The sequence below is a fragment of the Trichosurus vulpecula genome, chromosome 9 (assembly GCF_011100635.1).
Source record: "Trichosurus vulpecula isolate mTriVul1 chromosome 9, mTriVul1.pri, whole genome shotgun sequence".
Taxonomy (NCBI): domain Eukaryota; kingdom Metazoa; phylum Chordata; class Mammalia; order Diprotodontia; family Phalangeridae; genus Trichosurus; species Trichosurus vulpecula.
The window spans coordinates 39880563-39907721 of record NC_050581.1 but is presented as its reverse complement, the minus strand read 5'-3'; the positions used below and the strand labels follow the sequence as shown (position 1 = coordinate 39907721).

At 37.3% G+C, this 27159-nt stretch overlaps 1 protein-coding gene across 7 annotated transcripts in view; it reads right to left on the bottom strand.

Moving 5' to 3' along the window:
* The window catches only part of SMARCA2 (SWI/SNF related, matrix associated, actin dependent regulator of chromatin, subfamily a, member 2), a 212742-nt gene that overhangs the window by 92713 nt on the left and 92870 nt on the right, over window positions 1-27159 (bottom strand). For all 7 annotated transcript variants that reach the window (XM_036739114.1, XM_036739118.1, XM_036739116.1 and 4 more), the window contains 9 exons: window positions 22972-23135; window positions 20628-20694; window positions 19911-20021; window positions 16754-16996; window positions 15120-15233; window positions 6834-6941; window positions 6103-6189; window positions 1802-1848; window positions 626-792 (listed from right to left, as the gene is read on the bottom strand). In XM_036739114.1, coding sequence (XP_036595009.1) covers window positions 626-792; window positions 1802-1848; window positions 6103-6189; window positions 6834-6941; window positions 15120-15233; window positions 16754-16996; window positions 19911-20021; window positions 20628-20694; window positions 22972-23135 — 1108 coding nt within the window. The remainder of the gene's footprint in view (window positions 1-625; window positions 793-1801; window positions 1849-6102; window positions 6190-6833; window positions 6942-15119; window positions 15234-16753; window positions 16997-19910; window positions 20022-20627; window positions 20695-22971; window positions 23136-27159) is intronic.

Here is a 27159-nt window from a genome sequence, read left to right as displayed (position 1 = left end):
GCTTCAAAGAGTTGTTATTAATAATACCAGAAAAAATGAAGCACTTTCTTTTGGTTTTCCCATCATTCCCTGATAGTTTTTTTCAGCTTAGGGGAAAACTAGTCTCACCCTCAGATGTTAATAGGGGGCAAGAGAAAGGAAAAGTTCACCAAGAGCCTCAGGAGGCTTTGGCATGTCAGGGGTATTTTGAAGCCTGGCAGGTGCCTATAAAGCACATGATTTGTCCACATAAAAGAAGGGCTTAAATCAAAGATGAAATTCTATATTGCCAAGTCAGGGTCTGGCATTTCACGGGCTTGAGACATGTTGACTGCTTATGGGAAATCTTAAGGCTTGGCAGAAGACATGCGAGGGGACATGATAGATAATGATAGATAATTTTAAACTATTTGTAAATGACATGGGTGGAGTTTTTAGTGGGATGAACAGCTATGCCAATTGTTTTAGTTTTGCTAACATTAAGTTGGGAGGAGTAAAAATTGCCATCCTGAACAAAAGCAATCTGGGAGTTAATTCTTTGCCACCATTTTTTCCCTTTTTGGGCAGAGGCTGACTCTAAGTGACTGTTATTCCTTCAAATTTCTGATTGCATGACTCTGTGTGCCCCAGTTTCTTGTGAACTTACCATCAAGGCGTAGGTAAAGGAAATTCCGAAAAGCAAAATAGTCCTCCATGATGGTCATGAGGGATGTCATTTGGCAGAAGAGCAGCACCCGGTGATTGGTGGCCCGCAGCTTCGGCAGGATGCGGTCCAGGAGCTCAAACTTGCCCGAAGCTCGGTAGAGCTCAGCTCTGTCCCAGGAAGAGAGGGCAGCCATCAGTCAGTCAGTCTGTCCAAAAGAATCTCATGACTTGCTTACTGTATGTCAAGCACTGTGCCAAGACACAAGATATCTCTTTCAATAAGACTATTTTGTTCCAATCAATGAAAATCATGTGTTCTAGATGGTGAAATGAACCAGATATTACAATGCTTTTCTTGCCTGCCATCAAAACATTAAAACATTCCACACAGGAGAGACAAAAGAAGAAGGACTCATTTTTCCCTCTCCTTTTGACTACATTATTGTTTTACCACATGTTCATTTAAAAAGACCCTTTTTGAGGAGTGTGTAAACCTTTTGTTTACTGGAAAAAACTCAGTGGAGTCAGATATTTGATTCCTTAATCAACCAATTTTCCTTTTCCATTACCATGGGCCATGATGAGTCACTAAAAGTTGATTAGGGGTCTGGTTAGCTCCAGCTGATATTATTATCAGTGTTCCCACTGTAGCCAACAATATTAAACTCCATCTTTTGACTATATCATAGAGGACTGATTCCACTGTCCATTAATTTTTTTAAAACAGTCCATCATCTACAATACCTGCAGAGCCATTAATTTTCATTTGCAGAACAAAGATTTGTTTTTACCTTTGTGTTCATGTTCATTTTCAGTATAGATTTGAGATGCAATTAGATTATTATCCTGCATAAGGTACACTTTGGTTATAAATAAGAATCTTTCAAAGCCTCGACTTACTCCAAACTCAAAGGTACTACTTAGTACACTGAAGCAGATCTTTGTTCTAGAAATAGCCATTTGTCCAGAGCAAGTAATAATTTATGCATGCAAAGTAAATGAGAGTGCAAATTTGATTTAACAACTTCTTTAGCTCCTAACAGGAGGTAAGAGTAGAGGCTAGCAAAATCTAGGCACCTATTTTCAAGATGAATGAATTTTCACCGTGTGTAGGAAAAATGTAGAAAAGTAGAACACAGGGAAGGATTTTGTGGAAGGAGAAAATCAGTAGACTTACCCATTGATGACCCCACTTGAGTAGCCCAGATGCTCAGCAAAGGATTCCTTAAACAGGAACAAAAGACGAATGCTTTTAGTTTAAATCTGATCACTTGAACAGAGGGTTCAGTGAACACCATGCACAAACTTATTTATCAATTTGTCTTAACATTCTATCCTAACATATAGTAAAAATAATAATAATAATACAAAAGAAAAATAGCCCCAGTCCATTTGGAACTACAAGTCTTTGAATTCTAGCCACAGATCTACAGTGATTTTGTGCATCTATGTGACTTTGGGCACTACACTTTTCTGCAATTCAACTTCCTACATGTATGATGGGCTTTTCCACTTATTTCTTATATATTTTTAATAATGATGATGATGCTAGTAACATTTGCAGGGCACTGTGCTAAGCACTTTACAATCATTACCCCATATGACCCTCACCGCAGCTCTGTGAGGTAGATGATGTTATTATCCCTGTTTTACACATGAGGAAATTGAGGTACAGAGGGATTAAATCATTTGCCCAGGATCATACAGCTAACATGTGTCTGAAGCTGGATTTGAGCTCAGGTCATATGTAGGAAAAATATATATGTTTGTATATACACACATACAAACTTACATATACACATACTCACACATTTGCATATACTTCTATGTGTCTATACTATCTTTCCCCCAAAGAAGGAAGGTCCTTTAGCATTTATATCTTGGTATCCCTCATACTCACTAAAGTACCAGGCACACGGAAGGTGCTTCAATACTTGATTGTTGATTCTTTGAAGCCACACAACAACACAAACGTTCCCCACTGGGATGCATGTTAAGGTGGACAGTAAATCAATGTTCAAACTTTTTTTTAAAAAAAAGTAAATATTTTACAGAAAAAAAAATATGAGCGATCATTTATCTTGAACTCTGAAATCCTAAGTGGAAAAGTAATTTTGATATTTTAAGACTGACTATCAAATCTCTTGATTCTACCTTTAGAGCCAATTCAACAAATATCTGTCAAATACTACAAAATAATAGTTAATCACACGATTGGCATCATTCTAGTTCTAGGGAGGAGCATTTTTTTTCAGCATAATTTTCTTGTCTTTGTATGAATGAAACTAAGGTCTCCTCTGTTCTGGTAAGCAATTCCCAATGGATGTCCCAACCTGTTACTTACTCTCCTTGTGTGACCTAGAGAAGTCAGCTTCAACACCCTAAGCCTAAGTTTTCTCATGTGTGAAATGAAAGACTTGAGCTCCGTGATCTCTGTGGCTCCTGCCTGCTCTAAATCCCACATCCCTAAGATATCACTTACCTGGGAGCAGCAATCTACCGCTTCTCTCCTTATCTACTCTACTCACAGTAGTTTCTGTTTAGCTCTAATATCAGCCATGCTCCATAAAGAGAAGTTTTAGCTGTTAAGTGAAAGCTTCTGCCCTGGCAGTATTAAAACTGGACTGACCATAAGAAAAAGTCCTGACGCGAGGAAACCCTCAGTCCCCCATGCCCGCGAATGGCCAATTTCACATTTAGCAGACTTGGATTGTTCTGCTTGATCCTTTTCTTATCATACATTGGAGGATCAAAAGAGATAGTATGTATGAAAGTGCTTTGGAAAGTAAAAGGCCTCAGTGGATATGAATCATGGAGAATCACTATTCTCTAAAAAATATGACCTACATTGTCCTGCTTTTATTCAAAAGCACACATGAGTGTGCCCATTAGCTAGGTGGTGCATAAAAGCTGTGTGTGAAGAAAAATATAGAAAATGATGTCTTAAATTCCCAGCAACTTTCATTTAAAATGAAATATTTTAATATACCCAATATAAAAATTTCTATTGGAAGTATGGGTCTGTTGGTGTGTTGTTTCACCTGTAAGTTGACACTTCTAAATACCGAAGCATAACAACTATGACAAAAAAAAACAATTTGCATGGACAATACCTTGTAATTACTGATTTAGGGAAGATATACCTATGCCAGTGTGAGCTTTCAATAAAATGGTTTTTAGGGGGCAAAATATCTGGGAGGCAAAAGGTTAACATGGCATGACTCCAATCTTTGCCAGGAGTTCTTAACCTGGGGTCCATGAACTTGTAATCCAGGGTATTTTTAGTTTATGCATTTAAAAACCTTACTCTGAGAAAGGTCCACAGGCTTCATCAGCCAGCCAAAGGGGTCTGTGCAATTTAACAACTGCCTCTCAAAAAACCAGGAAAAACAAGTATGTATGGAACACTTTAAAGTTTAATCTGTATTATTTACATTTTTTCCATCACTTCATTAAGTCTAGATAGTCAACAAAAAGATAAATCAAGCCCTAGTTTGAAGTGTTTGACATTTCTGAGGTACAAGTAGGTAGCTAGGTGGCTCAATGGTAGAGGGCCAGGGATGGAGTCAGGATGACCTGAGCTCAAAGTAAGTCTTAGATACTTCCTAACTGTGTGACCCTGGGTAAGTCATTTAACCCTGTGTGCCTAAGTTTCTTCATCTTTAAAATGAGCTGGACAAAGAAATGGTAAATAACTCCAGTATTTTTGCCAAGAAAACCCCAAATGGGGGTCACGAAATGTTGGCTATGCCTGAACAACAAATACAGTGAAAATTTAACAATTGGCTTTCCTGAGTCAGTTCAGCATGGTTCTAGCACACCCTTAGGCCTAGCCACACACAAAAAAAACAAAGATCGAGTCCCTGCTCTAATCACTCTCCTAATTCACTCTTTTGTGCTGTAGTTATTACATATGTGTGTACCTCTCTAGATCACCAGTTAGCAGCTGCACTGTCATATTTCTGTCATAGGAGTTTAGGGTCACACATCTAGGACCAGAAGAAACCTCAGAGACCACTTAATCCCACCACTTCATTTCACAAAAGAGGAAACTGAAGCCTATGAAAGTCCAGTGACTTGAGTAAGATCATACTTATTATTAAATATCAAAGGCAGAATTTGAACTCTGATCTTGTGACCCCAGAACCAGCATGCTTTCCACTTGGACTTTGTTTGAGACCATGCGTTTAGGGTGCTTATGTTATTATATGTGTGTGTCTAGATTCCTCCAGTGGGCAGCTGAAATTACTATATGTCCCTCCCGGAAGGGACTGTGCCTTTTGTTCTCTCAATCCTCCCCATACCCAGGAGAAGTACCCTGTAGATGGCACATTCAAAGAAGCTTGCTGATTAACAAAGTTCCCAGAAGGAAGGCAGAAAAGTCCTCTAGGGAATACTTGGGAGCATTTCTACGTTACCATATGTTCTAAGGTCCAAATGATCAGCCACCACCAAGGCAGTTTTCACTTTTCTTTAGTGGGAGCAGATAGTATTGACAAGGAATTTATTCTAATTTCTTCAGCAGAACTTTCTGTGGTAGTTACACAACAGAAACAGCTGTAGGAGCAAATAATTTTAAAAAAAACTGTTTTCCCCTTTTTCTTCCTGTTTTCTTCACTGGCAAGGGGAAAAACAACGGTGGCTCTCTTTCCACCCTGCTGAAATCAGCAGCTCCTGCTGTTGTAAATTACTGACAGTTTGAGAAATTTATTCAGATAAAGTGAATATAGCTGAAATTGCTCTTTTCCCTAAAAATAGCTTTTAGTAGAGAAATGGGGCTTGGGATCCAATCAGGAATTTATTTCATACTAATAAGAAACTATGAAAGAAAAAAATCTTAATGGGGGAAAATACAGTAAGTAAATGTTTAAAGTTAGGTCTTATGCTTGAAGAATGTTTATTTTCAAAGTACACTAATACAGTATCTTCTCATTGTAGTGTTCTTCTCACAAAAATGTTAGACAAAGCTGACATAATCTTAACTCTTGGTAACATCCTCCTACAACAAACACTTATTAATTCTACTTTTTGCAAGGTATTTTATGGGATCTACCCTGGGTGGCACAGTGGATAGAGTACTGGGCCTGCAGTTCAAATGTGGCCTCAGACATGTATCAGCTGTGTGATCCTGGGCAAGTCACTGAAACCTGTTGGCCTCAGTTTTCTCATCTGTAAAATAAACTGGAGAAGGAAATGGCAAACCACTCCAGTATCTCTGCCAAGAAAACCCCAAGTGCTAAAGAGTCAGACATGACTGAACAACAATAACAAACAAAGGTCTTTCTTTTGTATTGTTTCATATAGAATTCTAGATGCAAAAGAAATAAATACTATGTGAATCCATAATTGGCAAAGTTGTATCTCCAAATTCTTGACCTTCAGTCCATCAGAATATGTTAGTCTGACTTTAGAAGTTAATATACATTTTCTGACCCAATTTTTCTTATCCTGATAACAATAAAGTGGGAACAAACTTACCTCGATGTGTTGAAACATATATGGGTGATTGCATATCTTTCTCAACTGCATGATAGTGTTCATCAGTGTTTTAGCCCCTCCTTTGCCCTAATAATGAAAAAAAGCAAAAGGGGATATTCACTAGAAATAAAGGCTCCATTTGCAGTTAGAGGGGGCTTCCAATGAAATCTGAAGCTAGAAGGGGCTGCCTTCCATGAATGTCCTCTAAATAATCCTCCCAACTGACAGCAGTCAAGTTTTTACACCATAGAGCAGCCTGTGAGTTATGATACAACACATTCCTTGTGATTCACTCAGCCAGAAGAATGAAATCCCAGTCCCAGGGCCTGTGCCAAACTAGTGGCTTTGTGATGTGAGTGGATATTCATAAGTGGTCTGAACAGACAGAAGCAGAGTAATTTTATTCAGGATCTCAAATTGGGCTTAAAACCTTCCATATGCTATCCTGCCACCTAGACAGAACGCAAGTCTTTGCACTTCTGCACATTAACTATAACTAAGAAAATAGTCACAGATGAGCTAACTACGTTGGTGTCCTGACACTCTCCCTTTTATTCTTCTCTCATTAGATGAGAGACTTTCTGTCAGCCAAACCAGCACCAAAAGGAACCCCATGAATTCCATTTATACAGACTGGCATCAGAAAAGAAGCTCCCGATGGTTATTCAATATGTAGCCCATTAGGAACGATATGGTCTCACGTCTTAGGTGTGATCATCTTCCTTGCATACCTTTTTATCTTTCTCCGAACCATCAGTGAGAAGAATCCCCTTTGCTTGCATATGGCGGTACAATATTTTTTGTAGAGCTGACATATCACATTTGATCACATATTCAACCTGTGCAAAAGATAACAATAGGTAAGAGCAAAAAAAGACTATTATCATGTTCTAAGAACATGAAGGAGTCACAACTGCTGGCTCTTCCTCCTTTTAAAAGCCAGTGTCCCTGCTGCCATCATAAAAGTTTCCTTTTTATCTTAGGAGCCAAGAAGGGAAAGGGATGGAAGAGACTGGTCACCTTATTGTTGTAGTCAAGCCACATCAATAATTTATTATAATGGTTACTTCAAAAGGTTATAATTGGGGCACCTGTCTGCAGAGATTTCTTGTCCTGGCCAGATCTGAGAGAGTTTGCCTTACAATTATCCAAACACTTTCCAACAAAGCAACTCATAAAAGAGATTTTTAATATGCTTTTCCTCTCCACGCTTTATGAACTGAAACGGTTTTTAGGAAAATCAATGAATGGCTATTAGTCTATGATTTTCTTTGTTAGATGTGTAAAACATTTTTAAAAGGTCAGATGCAGCTGTACATAATGCCAACACGAGAGAGAAATTTCCTTATGTGACAGGGTAGCATTAGCCATGTTTTTGAGACCTGAGAAAATACAACATACTTCCTTCAAAAGATAAAAAGTAAAAGGAAGTAAGTTTTTTTCTTGCCATATATAGCTTTATGACCAGCCGAGGTAGGGGGAGAAATGTCACTTGATTTTGGTTGGAATATAATCATAGTCTAATACAAAATAATAGATTAGTTACATGTTGTTTATTACACTCCTGCTAGACACCCAATAATACTTAATGGATGAAATCTATCCATACAACTTACTCATGTTACGCTTTTAAAATTTTTGCAGTTCCAAGAATATGGTTTTCCATAATAGATTCACATATAGAAAACTGACAGAATGTGATTAAAAATAAATTAATAATCATCCTAATGTTTAATTAACTGATTAAAAGTGATCAGGTTATTCTCTGCTCTGAGAACCAGGAGGAAGAAGTCCCAGGTGAAGAGAAATTGAATATTAATCTAAAGTTTCTTTGGGAAGAACCTATCAGGCCAGCTGGACCTGTCACTGGCAGTCTTTGTCGCTACTGTACCAAATTAGGTTAGAAGAAAATATGCACTGTTTCAGAAAAGGCTGACAATACTATATAGGAAAAAGAAGATGAGTGGTAACTTTCTGGAAGTTTCGACTCAGTCCTAAATTTTTAATGAGCTACTTGAGAAAGAAAAATAAAATCACTCAAAGTTAATAGTAAATGGAAATAGTTTTGGATACCTGATCACGTTCCAATTTTGAAACCACATCAACCTAATCTGTCCAAGAATTCTCTTGTATCAGTGAACGTAAATTGAAAGACTTTAAACACAGCAATAAAGCCATCTCAAGAATATCCAATTCAGTATAAAGCTGTAAACGTTTTCTGCTTCCCCAATTGTTCCCTACTGCTCCCCTTTATCTGCTGTATAGGAGGGATGAACAAGGTCATTTTTTCTTAGTGATGTACAGACCTAGCCTAAGCAGAGCTCAGATAGAAGAGCAGTCTTCCATCAGGTTGCTGACCAGCTTAGTTATAGGATCTTAGGGACTGGAGACTTGTTTTGACCTTAAAAGGCATTTCTTGTTGGCTGAGCATGTGTGTGGAAACTTAGCCTTTAAAGTATTGGAAGAAATAACATTTGGGAGGCAGATTACAAGAGGTCCTGATATCGATAAAAAGATCAAGTAAACATATACTTAATACCATCTCCAAGAATTTACAGATGATATTTAAAAGGCTAAATCAGGACACTGAAAATTGAAAGGTTATTATAAGAAGCTGTTTTGATACTAGGGATCTTAATATATTTATAAGAAATCTAAATCTGTAAACCGCTAGATTCGAAACGGCACTTTACCGATATTAGTTGGATGCTTATATTATGTATGCCCCCTTTCTATAATGCTCTTCTGTTTCCTCTCAAATTATCCTAATATTATCTATCACCCAGAGTCCAAGGACTGTAGCTCAAACTGATCTTTTCTATCATCAAGTCTCAAAATAAACTTTATCTTTCCTCCCAAATTATTTTCTAACTTCATTGTTTCTGAAAGTAGGACTCAATCTCTCATTCATCTAAAATTGAAACTAAGGAGTCATCACTGCCTCTGTCCTTTTTCCTTCCTCTTCCCTTCCATTCAGTTATGAATAGGTTCAGTTATCACCTCTGCATAAATGACTCCCAAATGTAGTTGCCTGGCCTTACTCCCATTTCTCTGTTTCAGTCTCACTTCTCCCACTGCCTCCTGGACAACTCCAGTGATACCTTACCAGGATGTCCAAATTTAAACTCATCATCTAACTCTTTAAATTAGCCTTTCTTAATTTCTCTACTTACAGTGATGGCATCGCTAGATCCTCCCAGTCATAGAAACTCAAAATCTTTCGAGTCATGTTCTGTTCTTCCTTCTGTCTTGTTAATCCTACTTGCCCCCACTTGTCACAACCAACTCTTTCTCAGCAATCACGACACCACACCAGTTCAAGCTTTTATAACCTCTCACTACGGCTTTCTAATTGTTCTGCCTGCATCCAATATCTCCCCACTCTCATCTAACCTTTACATACATAACTGCCAAAATAATCTCCCCAAAGTACAGCTCTGATAATGTCACTTCCCTGTGGAAGAACCATCAGTGGCTGCAATCGTTTCAAGGATAAAACACAATGCCCTTAGCGTGGGATTTCAGGTCCTTTACAATTTACTTACATTCTGCCTTCCTGGCCTTATTTCATATCACCTCCCACTTCAGACAAGTGGCTTCCTATAGAGATAATACTACGTGTACCTATCTCACAATACTGTTGTGAGGACTAGATGAAATAACATATAGATACACAGATATGACCCGGAAGCCTTTCCCAACTCCTTTTAATGATAATGCCTTCCCTCTCTCAATTATTTCTTATTTATCCTGAGTACAGCATGTTTATAGATGTTTGCTTGTTGTCTGCCCCATTAGACTGTGAGCTGCTTGAGGGTGGGGACTGTCTTTTGCCTCTTTTTGCACCCACAGTGCTTAATAAGTGGTTAACGACTGACTCTTCTAGACACATGGCACTGCTCGCTGTTCCTCAAACTCAACACTCAACGTTCTGTTTTTGGCCCAGATAGATCCTCATGCTTGACATGTATTCCTTCCTCATCCCTACCTTTTGGGATCCTCCTCATTCTACTTGGCTCAGTCCAAGAGTCACTTCTTCCATGAAATCTCCACAAATACTCATTCTATAAAAATGTTTCCTCTTTTCTCCTCACGTTCTTTTCTAGAATATTTTTAATGGATTTCTCCTTTGCCCCCTCTAGTTCATAATTTATATTATTGTTATCAATGTATTGACAGTATCCTTTTCTGTAAAATAAAAGCTATGTAAGGCCAGGCATGATTTCCTTTTTGACTAGAAGCATCCCAGGATAGTGCTTTGTACACTTAAGGTCTTAACACAATGTTGTTTTTTTAAAAAATTATTGTTGAAGTGCACCCTTCACTTCATACTCATGTAAGATCGACCTTCCTTATCCATGGAACTGGTCCTATTACCCTTTTGCTTAAAAGCTGTCCATGGTTCTCTATTGACTATCGAGTAAAAAATTCAGATTCCTCTCCCTGACATTCCAGGCCTTCCAGACTCTCATACCACCTTACCTTTCAAGCTTTATCTCTAATGACTTCCCTCCTTGTAATTTATGCTACAAACCACTTGGGCTATTTTCAGAATCCCAAACCATGCCTGGCACATTCTGATCTATGTGCCTTGGCAGTCACTGTCCCCTGCTGTCTTCAGGCTTCACCCAGTGAACCTACCATCCAACTCAAAATCTACCAATGCAATAAGGGCTTTTATGTTTTCCTTAGTCAGCAAAGTAATTTTCCCTTAAAAGTGCAAAGTATGTGCATTCCCATTTTCTTTAATGCATCTGTTACATATTGCTTGGTACTATATGTTTTTGTATGTGTAATATCTCCCTGCTAGAGTGTGAACTCCATGAGGGTAAGGTGTTTGCCTGAGGTGAATTGTGGATTTTTGTCAATTCCCCAGCAAAGTGTTCTGTACACAGTAGATGCTTAATAAGTATTTATATAATTGAAATGAGTTTTTGACCCAAACTGCTTTGTGTTGTTACATAATTGTTTCCTGTGTTTATATCTTGTCCCCACAGCTAGATGACAAAGATCCGTGGGGTACCTTCCTGATAATGTTTGTACTGTTGTTTAAAGCCCAGCTTACCTAAGTCAGGAGGGCTGATCACCAAGTAGTAATAGTTTTTGAGAGGGGGAGGGTACTGGTCCAGGTCATATCTAGTTGATTAATTCATCGATCTATTCAAGAAGCCTGCCTACTATTTAAATGTGGAGAGAGCTTTAATCTGCATCTACAGAGGGAGGACCTAAATCTAAGACATTAACATTTAGACCTTGAAAAAGAAATGATCCTGCATTTAGCTTACTGTTAACACAGGCAATTAATAACTTACTGCACTTTGAGAAAGGAGCTGTATGGCCTTGGCCCAGTCACTAGCTCTGTATTCCATTCTAAAGGCCTCTGAGCCTTTACTGTCTATAAAGTAGGGGATTGGACTTAGATGTTGTCAAAATTCTCCTCTGTCTCTAAAATCATCTGATCTCTCCCCAAAAAGTAGATAATCTAAAAATTATTTATATTTACTACAGGAATATATTACAGATGGTTTCTTTCGCCCATGGAATTCTCCTTGCTTGGGCTACTGTCAAGTTTGTAAAATGTTAAGACTGCCTTGCCCCACCACCATTGAGGCCTCATTTCTGAGTTCGATTTTCATGCTAAATAGGGGCTATACTGCCTTTGACCCAGGGTATATGAATATAGTATGTAAATGGTTTCCCCCCTCAGAAAGATACTAAGGAGATTCCTCCTTTGAATATGAGGGAAAAATATGGCTGAACGGCTTCCGATAAGCTAGCCTTTTCAGAATTACATGTGATATATTTTTTTATCAAAGGATCAAATGCAAAGTTAAGAATGATGTAGTTTGCTAGAATAACAAAAACAAGCAGGGCGATCCTACCACTGCACATAACATATGCTTTTGTTCTACAGACACCTCTAAAAATTTCTTCTAAAATCTTCATATATCATATATAATATGAGGAACTTACGGTGGGAGAGATGGAACTGTTCAGCATTTTAAACATAAAATTTTATAGAGAACAGATGGGAAACACTGGACCCAAGCCTGGAATGATAGCAGGCAGCTGTTCTAAAAGGGATCCTGGAGGGCAGAATATGGGTGCAGAGCTGGGCAGAAAGTACAAAGTGAGGAGGGCAGAAGATGGGGACAAGGACTGGGCCTGTGGTCTCTGTGCTATGGGGAGATGCCAGGTGAGGTAACTTCCTCTACCAATACAGGTCAGCACCTTCTCTGCAACTAACCTCTTTAAAGAGCTGCCTAGAGCAGAGGGGTCAGACACCAGGCCCTGGGCCTGCAGCCCACAGGGATTCGAACCAGATTAAAATGTAATTGGGAAATACTGAACAAAATAAATAAAAATACAACAGGAGAGAGATAACATTAACGTATAGGGCTCCTTGGTTTAATGGTCCGTTTCTATTTGAGTTGGAAACTAGTCCTAGAGAATTTAAGAGAGGTGCCCAGAGTCACAGAGTCAGCATATGTCAAGGGCAGGTCATTCTGGCTTTGAGACCAGCTCTCTATCAACTAGAGTACATCATGTTATTTTCCTGGCACTGAAGTGGATAAAATTCGATAGGAAGAAGGGGAAGTAAAAATGGGATAAGCCAGTGAAAATGACAGCCATATTTTAGTTGGTAACATAGTGAGAAATATAAGGAAGCAGGGAATGAGAATAGCAAAGAAGTCAGACATTCCTAAAGTCTGTCTTATCCTATCAACATGATATTGATATTATAAATGAGGGTAAAAATGATTTTAAACAGACATTTAAAAAATAAACATTTTAAAAATGATTATAAACAATATAAACATAATTTCAGGAATAGGTGTAGTTCCTGAAAAGTTATGCTAGAACTAAATCTTTAAGTAAACAAAAACAGTTAGTAGCCACAAGAGATAATCAGCAAGCTTAAAAGCTACTGAGGCACATCCTTTAAGTGTGGTGTTTTGTATGGTGCTTTTTAAGGGTATATTATTAACTCCTTATGAAATTAAAAACAAATCAGGCAGTCCCAGTCCTAGACAGTCCTAAAAAGATTCCAATAAATAAGACTAAGAGGTTTCGTGGAACAAACACTACTAGGAAATTTTTTGTTGAATATTTTTTATCTTGGAGTATTATTTCAGCAAAAATACAATGAAGAAATCTATGTAATCTGGCACACAAAACAAACTTCACAGCTAACTGCTTCTTTGTTCCAGACCATTTTAGAGATGACGCATTAGGGATTTTTTAAAAATAGCTTCATTGCCATTTTGGCCTAGCTGAAGAGTAAAGTCCAATAAACCATGCTCTTTTCTTTTTTCCTTTTTCAGGCAACTGAACTCATTTATGAACGCTGAGGTTATGACCCTAAGTAACAGAGATCATACAAATTCAAAGGGAAGAGCAACAACTCATCATGAATTTGCAGTATGGGGTTAAAGAATATATGAGGCAAAATGACTAATATTGAAATGTTTTATATGATTGCGCATGTATAACCTATATCAGATAGCTTATTGTCTCAGGGAGGGAGGAAGGGAATTTGGAACTCAAAACTTTAAAAAAAAATGAATGTTAAAAATTGTTTTAAATGCAATTTGAGAAAAAAGAAAAAAAATTTGAAAAGAGTACATGAAGAAAGACCTTTATCTTTGTACAATCAGTCTTTATGGGGGAAAGGTGGTTGTAAACACCATTCCAATTTTTATTATCACTATTCTCTGATTGCTAAGGAGTAGGAAATTTAGGAAGAGAATTTATCTTCTAGCTAAGTAAGCAGCTTTTGTATAATATCATGCCAAATCCTTCTTAAAGTGAACAGGATGAGCCAATCTGTCTAAAAAGAGAGGTGTTATACAAAGAATACAATGATGCAAAATAAAACATTTCAAAATTGGCCCATCAAAAGAGGAACCCACATCAAAACACTTCATGAAGCAAATAGTACACTGCACCAGGCAAATCAATTTTAGAAGAAGACAACTTATTTGAACTCCAGCTGTAGATAAACTTGATGGAGTTTAAAAGTTATTTTCTGTAACCGTACTGAATTTGGTATTAATGTAAGAAATGCATTTGACCCAAATCCCAAATCAAACCAAAAAACCTGGAGCTTACTTAGGGTGCAGAGATCCTCCAAAGCAATGAAAATTCAGGTGGTACAAAATCAACTGAACGAAAGATAAAATATTCATGGGAACTTAGTTTTCATTATGTAGGGCTCCAATTAGGTAATGGAATGTGCCTGTCATTTGTAGGCTAACAAACTTCAGACAGTTTGTCATATACAATAAAGCTTCTTGGCATTTTCGATACCATCATCATTATCAGATATTTAATAAATACAAAGAGAGCCTGGTATTATACGAGATACAATTTTGTTCTATGTGACCTTAAGTAAAGTAATACATTTGATACTAAAAACTCGACTAGATTTATGAGTAGAACAATCCTGTTATTTCCTACAAATAGATGGATACTAGGGATACTCTCAATGATATTTTGATAATGATAACATGCTATGAAGGTACCTGAAATCTAAAATTAAAATATAACATAGGCTTTAGAGACTCAGTCACTGAGAAGAAAGTGGTACATGATTTAAAGAACAGTTTCAGTAACTCTATTCATATAATAATTTGTTTGTGGTTTAAATTATGCAATTCCTAAAGTTGACGAACCACTCAGTGGATTTCCTGCAGAAGAGATTTCTGTGTAGGTCCTGGTTGGAAATGATGGCATCTTAGATCACTTCTAATTCTAAGAGCCTGGAATTATTTTAGTAAAAATGGCACCCTATCTCAAAAAGCTTCTTGAAGTCAGTCAGAACCTTTGTAATTTAGCCCTTTTCTCTACATTAGACATTTTTGTGCTTTGTAGAACTGTGAAGTATTCCTATCTTATTCTAATGGTACTTGTAAACAAACTACAAGCATTTTTTATGAACAAATTGTTTCAGAATCACAATTTCAAGTTGGGGAGGTTAATTAGGTATTTTCAAAATTCTCCAATGTGCCCCACACCTTTTCTGGTAGCTGGGATTCTACTTCCTTCTTCAGTCTCCTCAGCAGAAATGGTCTCAGCACTTTATGAAGACGTCTGATAATCAATATAGTTTCTTCTTCATTTAAGTCCACCTACAAAAAGATAATAGTGATTAGAACATCGATTTTACTTAATCTTTTTAAAAATCATGCTACAAAATAGCCTTTTTATAATGTTTTTAGCACATAATGGATCATTTCTTTCCAAAATCACTACCGTCTATAGGCAACTGTGTTCAAGTTTACACACAGCTAGTATTTTTTAAAAAAATCGAATAATCAGCCCAAGTATGTCCACTCAGTTATGATTGGCTATAATAGCATTAAATGTAATTAGCATGTTTATTTTTCATAGTGTTTGAACAGAATTGGGTTCTTTAAAAGGATATTGCTTGTTTTGAAGCAAAAATCAGCTTTAGGAAGGTCACTGTAAATATATAATCTTTCTGAGGATAGGAAAGGTGGGTAATAGGAGACAGAAAAATATAAGGAAAGGTACTTAGGAAATAGGGCACTGAACCTGAAAAGGGCAAGATGACCGTGGAGGTCAGATTATTTTTTTACTGATTATTGTAGGCAACACTTCCTCCATCTTTTCCCTATCTTTGTCCTGACTCTTCTGAGAGTCATTCACTTTTTAAATAATAAAATCCCCTTCTCACTCCTCTGCCTCTCACAGATCTGCTCTAGAGGAAAAAATTATCTGTCAGAAGATTCTAAGTTAAGGACTTCTAAAAAACTACCCACCATATTGGTTTCACTGTTTACATAAGTGCAATCCAATGATCTTACTGACTAAATGCAAAACTTCCCACATATGAGAGAACTGAAGAGTTCAAGCCAAATAATTTCCCTGAAGTGTCTTGCTGTGGTAATCTACATCTGCTGCTAAGAAAGCACCACCCACAAGGTTTTGTTTTGTTTTTTTTTCCTTCTTGCAACAGTGTGTTTTCTCTCAGATATGGACTATAGAAGTCAGGACAGTTAGTGAAATGAAAGAAATGGAAATGTTTGGAGATGGCTGTTTTAGCCAAATATTCAGGGGACTCATTCAAATGCACACACACATACATAACTTAGGCTGGGCCAGTCAAAATGAAATGAAAGGGGTTTTACACAAAGTTGGCAGAAAATGACCTGAATAGATAGATTTGACTCATAAATACTTTATGTGCAAGTCTTGGAAAGGCAACAAATGGTTCGAAGGTGGAAATGTTTGACATCTTTTTCCTGGTTAAGTTTAGTAGTTAAATGATCCATAAATGAACTCAACAGGTCAGCTGCTCGTGTTTCCTCTGCCTCATGTGTTTAATATGCCTATTGATCGAGAATATTTGTAAAGCCTGAGTGGCTTCTTGCTGGGGATGTTTGCATAAATACATAGAGTCAGGATGTACCACACATTATTAAAATTGTTTTTTTGGGAACAATTTACTTGAAATTAGAACATTCCCACAACCTACTTCAAACTGGAGGTCATTACTGACAAATTCCTCTGATAACCATATGGCAAAGATTTGTTGTGTGTTTTGACATCCTTGGTAAGAAAGTCTATTTAATTTCAAGTAAATGCTTTGTTATTTGCTATGAAAAGTAAAAGGCTAAACTAGTACCCTTTCTCCAGTCATGGCAAAGGGGGCATTGAACCACTGCTCAAATGTGCTACAGCTCTTGAAAATGGTGGGAAGAAGAAAGTTGAGGAGGGCCCAGAGTTCAGGTAACTTGTTTTGCAGGGGGGTGCCAGTCAAGAGTATCCGTCTTGGTGCCACATAGTGAGTATTCAAGACCTGAGTCAGCTTGCAGTGATGATTCTTCATTCGATGGCCTTCATCTACTATCATGTACTTCCACCGGATCTATGTCAATATGAGAAAAGTATAACATTTGAGTGAACTCTGAAAATTATAAATACTTTAACCATGTAGATTGTCCATCCCGCCAAAATAAGGTATGAAAAGATTAACAGCCCAAACTTCCTCTTCTGCAATAGATGTTGTCATGGTTCCTAATAATGAAGGATGGACCTTTATAAACAAATTGTCTACCTAAACCCCAGCTCCTAGCATTGGGGTGCTCTTTCTACTGTATTGTAAGGCCAATTCAAAACAGTAATTATGTCCTCTGGCAAAGCTGAGAAGGTTCATATTCCTACTGCATTCATTTTGTAGATAGCAAAAGAAGTCTCAGAGGCCAACTACTCCATGGTAACTTATTAACAGGGCAATTGTGGCTGATGCCATCTCTGTTTCAAGTCTCTGTCTTAGGTTGACGGACTGGCTGTGCTATTTTTTATTGTTCAGGGAAAAAAATCAGAATAAAACAAAAACTAAGATGAAAATACAGACTTTGAAAGAAAAAGGCAATGCAAAGACAACCCAGGAGAATATGGATGTTTTGGGGGAACTATGGAGAAACAAGAATAAGAAAGCGACATTTATATAGCACCTTAAGGTTTGTTAAATATTTTGCAAACTTTTTTTTTCTTTTAATTCTCATGACTGATCTTACAAGTAGAGAAACTGAGGCTTAGAAAAGTGACTTACTCATGGTCATACAACTACTAAATGTAATTTGACCCAAGATTCATTCCTGATCCTGAGTCCACTATTCTGTCCTTTATACCATGGAAACGCAAGAGAGAAGCAACAGATTTTACCTGAGAGATAGAGAGCTGAACTTGCAAACATACATACCCAGGCCACCTTCCCATTTCTGCCCCAACAGTATTCCTTTCTCTCACACCATTCCACAGTGCTAATCACCTTCTGAATGCAAAAATGCCCAATCTCCTGAGGGGATTTGTTTGTTCTTCGATTCTGTTTCCTCATATGACACCTTTAAGGGAAAGCTCAGCTTTTTGAGCAAAAAATGTAACAGAGAGCTAGAACAGCAATCATGAACACATCTACATGCCTAAGTAAAAAACAATACTCTCTTCTGTCTGTCCTCTGCTTCTAAGCTATGCTCAGCAATGGCATTCAGAGGACTAGAAGTTCTCTAAGCTGATTTAAATCCTTCTGGTGAAAGGAAATGTCTCATACTATATAAGTGAAAGATTGGATAGTCTAAATTTCTTACTTCCTCATTACAAATAAATTCAGGAAAAGAAAGAAATAAAAAGTAGTCAGGCTAGGAAATCCAATCAGAAAGATGCTAAACACCCTTTTTACCTCCTTTACAAACCATAAGATCAGTGTTAAAATATTATGTATATAGCGATGACTGCTAGCTGTCCCACATGTCCCTGCAGCAGAGAAAGCAGTTGGTAGCCAGAAGTACATGTAGAATAATATTTACATTTTAACTATCTTCCTGCCTAATTTAGTTTACAGAGAATTAGAAAGGGAATCAAGAGACCTTAATTCTCCTCTTTTTTCTGCCACTGACTAGGTCTGTGACCTCTGAGAACATCACTGAATTAATTTCTTCGATTGCAAAACGGAAGCAATATATTTCACTACTAGAAATCAATAAAGAATGTTGACAATCTTGTATGAAAGAGAAACTAGGAAAAAAGAAATCACATCATCAAATATTTTCCATAATAATAATGAGAAGGTCTCATTTTGGATTGCCAAATTCTTCTGCAATGACAAACAACAGGGAAATAATACAGTCAATGCCAGCTCAACTGCCCAATCTCCCGAGGGGATTTGTTTCTTCAATTCTGTTTCCTCATATGACACCTTTAAGGGAAAGCTCAGCTTTTTGAGCAAAAATTTAACAGAGAGCTAGAACAGCAATCATGAACACATCTACATTGCTGGGTGAAAAACACAACAACTCAAAGGTGGGGGGCGGGGGGGCTTAAAAATAAAAAGAAAATTTTAATATTTGATCCATGAAAGTTAACTGTAATCATAGTACTTGCAAATCTATTGTTCTATATTTTAAATAAAGGCAGTGTTGTGTAGCGGATTGAGCTTTGGTCTTGTAATAAAAAGTCTTGTATTTAAGACCTGGTTCTGATGCTTTCTAGGTATATGTTGTCGGGTAAGTCATACTGCCTCTCTGAGTCTCAGTTTATTTCTCTGTTAAATGGGGTTAATAACAATACTTAGAGTACTTAAAAAGTACTTTGTAGAACATAAAGTCCCTTACATAAGCTATTATTAACTATCAAAAATCTAAAAAAAATATACATATTTCTAAATTTTAAAAAAATAGTTTTTTTCTTTAAAGGCTAGCAAAAAATGATACTAATTTAAGGCTATCCAGAATACAAGTGAAGATTGGGTCTAAGGTAAAAACAATTTTCCATAGCTCCAAATAAACAGGTAAGAAAATACATCAATAATTCTGAGCAACAATCCAACTTTGACCAGGTGATATCTGAAAATGGAAAAGCATAGAAGCTGTAGCCAGGATAATTGTTCATAGGAAGACAACCATACGGAGAGGCTCTAACTTTGCTGGGGAGAGACAAAAGAAATAAGAAGGAAAATAACCCAGGGCCATAAAAACAATTACGCCCTCCACTAGCAGGTTCAGAGCTATTAGGAAAGGAGTGACACTAAGGAATCCATGTGAAATTTTTATGAAGAGAAAATCAGTTCTCCTTATCAAAAGGATAGGGACAAAAACCAAGATAAGTCTCAGGGTAAATAAGTAAGCATAAAAGAAAGCCTATGGACATAATATTCCGATTACTCTTAAAAACAAGCACATGCCGTATAATGATCCAAATATACAAATCAATTTGCTTTTTCAAATTGTTTGAACCTTAATGGGGTGATCTTTAATTGTACATAAAAGAAAAGAAAACCATACCTTAGCAAGGATGTGCTTATCCTTTATAATGTACTCATAAGTAGTTAAAAGGACGTTAAATTTTCCACTACGAAGTTGTGGAACAAGTGATCGGCGCATGGCAGGAGTTCCCTGAAAAGAAACAAGTATTTGTCCATTATTCCTCACTGTCTTTGCTGAACAGGGCACAAGTGTGACTGAACACGTATGTTATCAAAAAGGGCTTGGCTCAATGGCACTTCTGGACACTCTTCCAGGCCCTGAAGAATGTTTTCCCCAATGAAGACCAAAAAAGGAATGAGAGTAAAGAAAATGACAGTGACCTTGTTGTGGAGAACGGGCTGCTGGATTGAAAAGCGCCAAGTCTATGGAAGGGTGCCGCAGGCTGGCGAGTGTCCTTGGTAATTGCTTGACTTTATAGGAACAGTTGGAACTGCAGGAGCCCGACAGCGAACCATTCAGCAATACACCGAATGTGCAGTATTTATCATTTGTATTACTCTCATCAGAAACCTTGCAATATGATAATTAACAATTTTCTTCAGCATTTCACTATCTGAAAGTAATTACGGTTTATTACAGTAATCTTCTTGGGATGATTAACTCTCACTGTTTAGTACATGATGTACATGACAAAACTTTACAACCAAATACAGTTCACAGATGTGCATATGGAATGAAGAAAATATGGTCTATTTTTACTTTTCCAGATTTGTATACAAAAGCAGCATTTCAAACCTTGTAGGAGATTTTCACCACAGAAGGAGCCCATTTGTCAAATTCATATGTCCAGTTAGATAAAGTCCTATAGAAGAGGAAAAAAAAAAGACACAGCATTTGCATGAATCAGTGGTAACAAGTAGGCTTGTTTATTTGCAGCCTTCACCTTATAAAGTTCTCTAGAAAATACCATGTATTACGCCTACATACTCATTTTTAATGATACGGGCAATAAGAGAAATTGAGATAAATACTATGAACACTGTCTTGTAACATGGCAAATCTGTTTGAAAAATAATCTCCAAAAAAATCTTATGCAAAGTAAAGGGGAGTCATATACAGCTACTGAAAAGGGGAGCAAATTAACAATAAGATATTGGCAGAGTGCATGTTGAATTCCCAAGAACCCTACATTGAGAACTTGAAAGTAAATTAGTTTAAAAAAAAGCCAAAAAGTACAAAGCTATGTAAACAACTTCAATGAAGAAGCATGTGTGTGTGTGTGTGTGTGTGTGTGTGTGTGTGTGTGTGTGTGTGTATGTTTGTGTGTGTGTGTCTGAGGCAGGGGGAAGGGAGAGAGAAAAGATAAACAGAGACAGAAAGGGAAACGCACATCTTCAATGTGTTTTAAAATAAATAAAGAGATTTCTAATATTGTACGAGACTGAAACCTGTGTCCTATATGAAAATATTTTCTAGAAACACATTGGTTACAAAACATAACTAGAGTGCTGGGATCATGAGGCAGCAGAGTTGGGGTTATTGGATTTGCAGTTAGAGGACTCAGACTCAGATTTCAACTCTACCACCTGTGTGATAGTCAGAGAAGTGACTGTATCTCTCCTATGGTGGTGGAATCAGAAATAGCTGAAGAAACAAAGGTTCAAGCTTCCAAGCATATCAACTTATTAAGCAATGCATGCCAAATTTAACAAACTGGGACCAGGTCTCCTCAGATTGGCACTGCACCCCGAATACAGGAGGAAAGAAATTTTTATGCTTTAAAACATAATAAGAAGCAGGATACAAAACAGGGTATATAATTAGGTAATCTGATTTCTAATTGGTGGAAAGATTAGGGACTTTCCAGGTTGGAAGGGGGAGAATGAACTGGTGCAATTCCCTGAAATCAGAAAAAGAGGTGTCCCACTCCCCCAAGTGTCTATAGTCAATCAAAGGAACAAAGAAACAGCAACTGACTGGCCAGTACAGGGCCAGTTTTCAGAAAAGACACATGGGTTACTTGAGATATATAACTGTGAGAAAACTCTGCATCAATCTTCAGATCTGACCAGGTTTCTGGTCACCACAACCTAGGTCCTTAGTTAAGGATCTCTAAACAGCAGGTAGGAGTCGTCTAGCTTTACCAGCCAAGCAGGGCTAGGTTCAAACAATGCAACAAAGTTTTCTCACAATTCCCATAACTTAATAAAGTTTTCTCACAAGACAGAAATTGTGCTAGACCCATAATTGAATAGAAAGGGAACTGAGCTAGCTCTAGAACTGAATCACAAGATGGCATCAGTGTGGTTCACTCAATTCCCACAATTACTTCACTCTGGACCACCGTTCCTAATCTGTAAAATGGGGAGACTGGAATAGATGACCTTGAAGGTTCCTTCCAGCAGTAAACAATCCTATTGCATTCCTAATACAATAGATACTCTGATTTGAGTGAGAAAAATCACCATATGATTTTTTTATACATGGTGGTTTATCATTCAAATCGCACTGTAACTTAGAGAAACTTTATCCCTACTCAAGTCCAAATGTACAAAAACTGTGAGCAAAACCCCAACAAAGAGACTGATAGCATGACGTGTGAACACACACACACAGACTCTCAAGAAAGGCTACTATAGGCAGAAAAGTGAGTGAACAGCAAGACAGAGCATAACAGAAGCATACAGCTCCAAGTACTGCCATGCTTACAATTCAGTTCAATGAAAATGATGTGAAATATTGGTATCTAGGATGGTCCATTTAAAAATATGGTCAAGTGAGACTGAAGTCAATTAATTTGACATTTACTAAGTATCTACCAAGTGCTAGGAGCCTTTAAGGCTATGACCTGTTACATAAGCCTTTTAGAAACCAAGGGAATGTTTAAAAAGTATTTTCTTCTTAGCTTATCACTTAAGCAATAAGTAATGAGTTGTACCATACACGGTGGAAGCTGAATAGATGGAACACTAATAAAAGCATTTGATCCCATCTATACATCCAGGGGGCAGTATTCAGATTCAGAATATGTATTATCTGATTGCTTACTGAATTTTACCATTAAGTGTAAAAGAAAGGTAAGCTGCTAATAGGCTGATCTACAATGCATAGGAAGATAAGTGTGAAATTCTTTACTCACGAAAGGGGAACAATGATGAGATAGGGTCCATTGAGTCTTTTGTGCTCCATCAGATAAGTGATGAGTGCAATGGTCTGTATGGTCTTTCCTAGCCCCATTTCATCAGCTAAAATTCCATTCAAATTGTTATTATACAGTGAAACCATCCATTCCAGGCCCTGGAGCTGAAATGAAGAATAATTACTTCAATTATCCAAGATCTGCACAGGTAATTAATACTAATATAAATGAAGTGAAGCTCTGACTTCTTAACTCCTGAGTGCTTGCTCTAGGTTGGGGTTTCCCACCATAGGAACATGGGGAAACACCAGCACAAAAGTTATTTCAAATACAAGTTTTTAATAATCATTGCTGCTTGGCAGGTGCTGTGTGTTAATCAGATTCAGCATTACTTACTGTGGCATGCTGACAGGATTTTTAAGCAGCTTTCTTACTCATACTCATTTAACATTCTGAAACTTATGGAATTCTAAAACCATTTCAAACATAGAGTCCTGAACCCAAATCCAACACTTATTTAAAACAAACAAACAAATAAGCAAACCAGAAAGTGTCTTTGGCACAGGTGAGAGAAAATCAGAGAGAACCTGTCCTGTGAGCCATCTTTCTTTCCATGGCAATATTTCCTCTGCCAGGAGGTGCAGGAACACCATTCTGGGAGTAGGGTCACAGACTCCTTCCTGGAAATGGAACTACACAACTATGCATGGAAAATCTGCAATGTGGGTAACATATGGTCAGGTAATTGGGAGCTGACTGCACAGTACTATATAAAATATACTTTTTGCATACAAAAGAATTGGCCCATACTAAATTAAATTCTCAACTATTCACACAAAGGGAAGGAAAGAAAGTTGTAAAAAATTCAAAAGGTTTTTTTTTAAATATTAATCTCAATTTTTTTTTGTTTTTTTGTTTTGATAAAACATCTTTATGAAATGCATTCTTTTTTGTGAAGGAAACTGAACTCCCTAAAGACAGTTTGTATACTCAATTATTAATATTGGTCTAGATTTTCCAAGTCCATAATGAATAGAAAATTGAAGTGGATCAAATTTGGGAAAGTGCAGCACATTCCATGGTCCCAAACTGTTCCATGCTATCAGAGCCCACATTTTTTTTTACACCAGCATTCACGTAGTGAGACTATAGGGCTATATATCATGGAAATACGAGGATCTCAAAAGAATTGCAATTGTAGGTGATCCAAAGGATGATAGAAAGATTCTCGTTGAATGTAAATAAGCTGTAGCTTATTAATAGCAATGATTTGTGTGCAAGAAGTGGCATAAACAATGTAAGACTGGAAAAGAAGGTGGGCCATTCATGGGGTGACAATGAGAGATGACAGGCAAACAGTCCAAATGCTGCACCTGTAGCCATAAAATATTAAAGGAACCAGAGGAAGTCCTCCAGCATAGGGAATAGAGTCTCTATGGAAGATTTATAGAAAGATGTAGTCAAGAGTTAAGCAGAATGTTAAAACACAGAGGAGTTGCAATATCCATTGGTGGAAAGAAAAAGAAAATCGCTATGGATCCTTTAAGTACTGGAATACACGGACAAAGCAAGTGACTTATTCAACAAATCGTTTAGTGCCTACTATGAGGAAAGTTTGCTACCTTGCCCCCAAACAAAGAGGATATAAAGATGTGAATACTTAATAGAAAATGACTTGCCTTCAAGGTCTTCGACCTCCAGAAATTTATAATTTAGTAGGGAGAGCAAGACATACACCTAAATAATAGATCAAAAACATTTTTAAAGAGTTTACCATGTGCCAGGTACTCTGGGAGATGGTGGGGATACAAATACAAAGAATGGTACTATATGGGATGTACAAAGTTCAAACAAGAGATGTTTCTGGATGGTATGACTAGAGAAGGCTTTTATGGGAGGTGACCTTTGGGCTAAGCTTTGAAGAACAGGTAGGATTTTAGTAGACAAATGTGTGGAAAGCATTCCTCTATCTAATGTCTCTAAACATCTTCTCCAGTCCCCCACTGTCTAGTACTGTGCTCCGCACCCTGTAGGTAGTTATAAAATGTTTGAATTTAACCTTGTTGGAGGAAACAGCATGCATAAACGTAGAAGCGAAACACACAAGGTGTGTTCAAGAAATGGCATGTAGTCTAGTTGACTACATCACAGAGTCTGTGTAAGAAAGAAATGGGAGGAACTGGAAAGATAGGTGTTGCCCAAATGCCTCCAAGATGATGAAGGACAGCAACTTGAAACTGTAAAAACTGAGTGTTAGTCATCTACAAGCAGATAATTAGGAGTTGCCTTTGCAGTATTTTCTCCATATTGATCTATAGAATCCTGATACTTCATGGGGTATGATCGAAGGTTTCATGAACAATTTCAATGCTAGCAATATTTTACCTCTAAAATAAAACATACCAAATGTGTCAAAATACTTCTTACACATGATACTTTTTCAGTATAAAAACCATTTTGCTCCAACATTTCTTGAGCCCTTGATTTATTCCAAGAACATGGCTTAGACTAATATTTTTATGTCAGTACATGCATTTTAATCCCAAGTGTCCCATGATTAAAAGAGCTTAGAAAACACTGTAGTATGGGCTACATTTTGAGTACGTACAAACTCAAACAAAACAAAAAAAAAGGAATCATGATATATTCACTCATTTCATCAGAGTAATCCGATGCCAAAGGTGGATTCTGCACTGGGTCCCATGCTCAGTTCTCATACCTTTCCCCCCTTCTTCCTAAAATGCAAATTGATGAGTTGATATTGCAAAGTAATGATCAAACATATTTTTTCAACTGTCAAGGTATCCAGAAAGCATAAGGTCCTTTTGAATGTTACATAAACTTTCAAGCCAAATGTTGTTTTATACTTTAATTTTATTACTTTGATTTGGCCTTTGAAGAAAATGAGCCCCCACTAAAGACTTACGGAAATCAGGCTGTAGGAGGGAAAAACTGGCCTTTCTCCAGTTCATTACTCAGGAAAACAACTGTTTGCTTCTTAGAGCAAGCTTCATTCAGGGCACACACTATTAACCTACTTTTCACTCATCCAGAAAGAATAAGAACACACCAAGTTGGCACACTCAGTTCTTTCTAGATATATTACCTAATTTCACTTTTACTTCCACAGCCTTAAATAAACAACTCATATTCCCTCTTCCTTGTTACTTCTTGCTGGTGGTGGCTAAAGTGGGTACGTGTTTCTGCCTAAGACATGAAGTCACCTTTTTGCTTAACTTCTCCTTAAACTAAGTTCCCAGGTTAGAGAATAAAGAATTATGTACCCTAATGAGTTTAGACCCCTGAACAAATGGGATTGTTGAAAATGACAAAGACTCACCATTTGATAGTCTAAATGCCACTTAAAACTCTAAGCCAGTAAATGCCAACTAGCACATGGGACTACACAGACACTATAGGTCAAACTTCAGCATATACAAAATAGTAACCTTGTGTTGGTAAGAAGCAGTCACTTAACCTCCTGGTCCTCAGTTTCCTTATCTGTAAAATGAGGGAGTTGGAGTCAGCCACCTCTAAAGATCATTCTGGCTCTAACTCCATGACCTATGATGTAATAGATATTCCCTGTGTTGATAGGACATGACTCTGAATTTCATGGTAAAGAGTATATGTAATCGATTTGCTCATCAGTTGAAATAAATGCTAAGCTAACATTTCATAAAACCAAATTTGTTGCAAAGCCCTAAAGGTAAAAATTTAGTTTACTCCAGTGAAAAAATAAGACTGAGTCAGGGTCATGGAAGCAGCGAATGATGGAAAAGCTCGAAGGTGAGGCTTTCTCCTTAGAGGAAAGTGGAGTTTATTACAAGACAAACTATTATATTTTTATATTCCTACACTGGATCTCCTCAAATAAAAGTCATTTCTCAAACTCTAAGTACAGTGATAAATAAAAGTATTTCTTACTGTAGTACCTTGGGAAAGGAATCATAAAGTCATCTATTTAGAGGAAGAAGGACCTTAAAGGTCACAACAACACAGGCTCATGTACCTGGAAAGGGACATTACGGGCCATCCAGCTCAATCTCCTAATTTTTACAATTGAGGAAACTGAGGCTCAGAGAATGTAAGTGACTTGCCAAAGGTGACACAACTACTAAGTGTCTGAGGGCAGTTCTGAACTGATGGACTGGATCCCCAGTCCATCTGTCCATCCACCATTACACT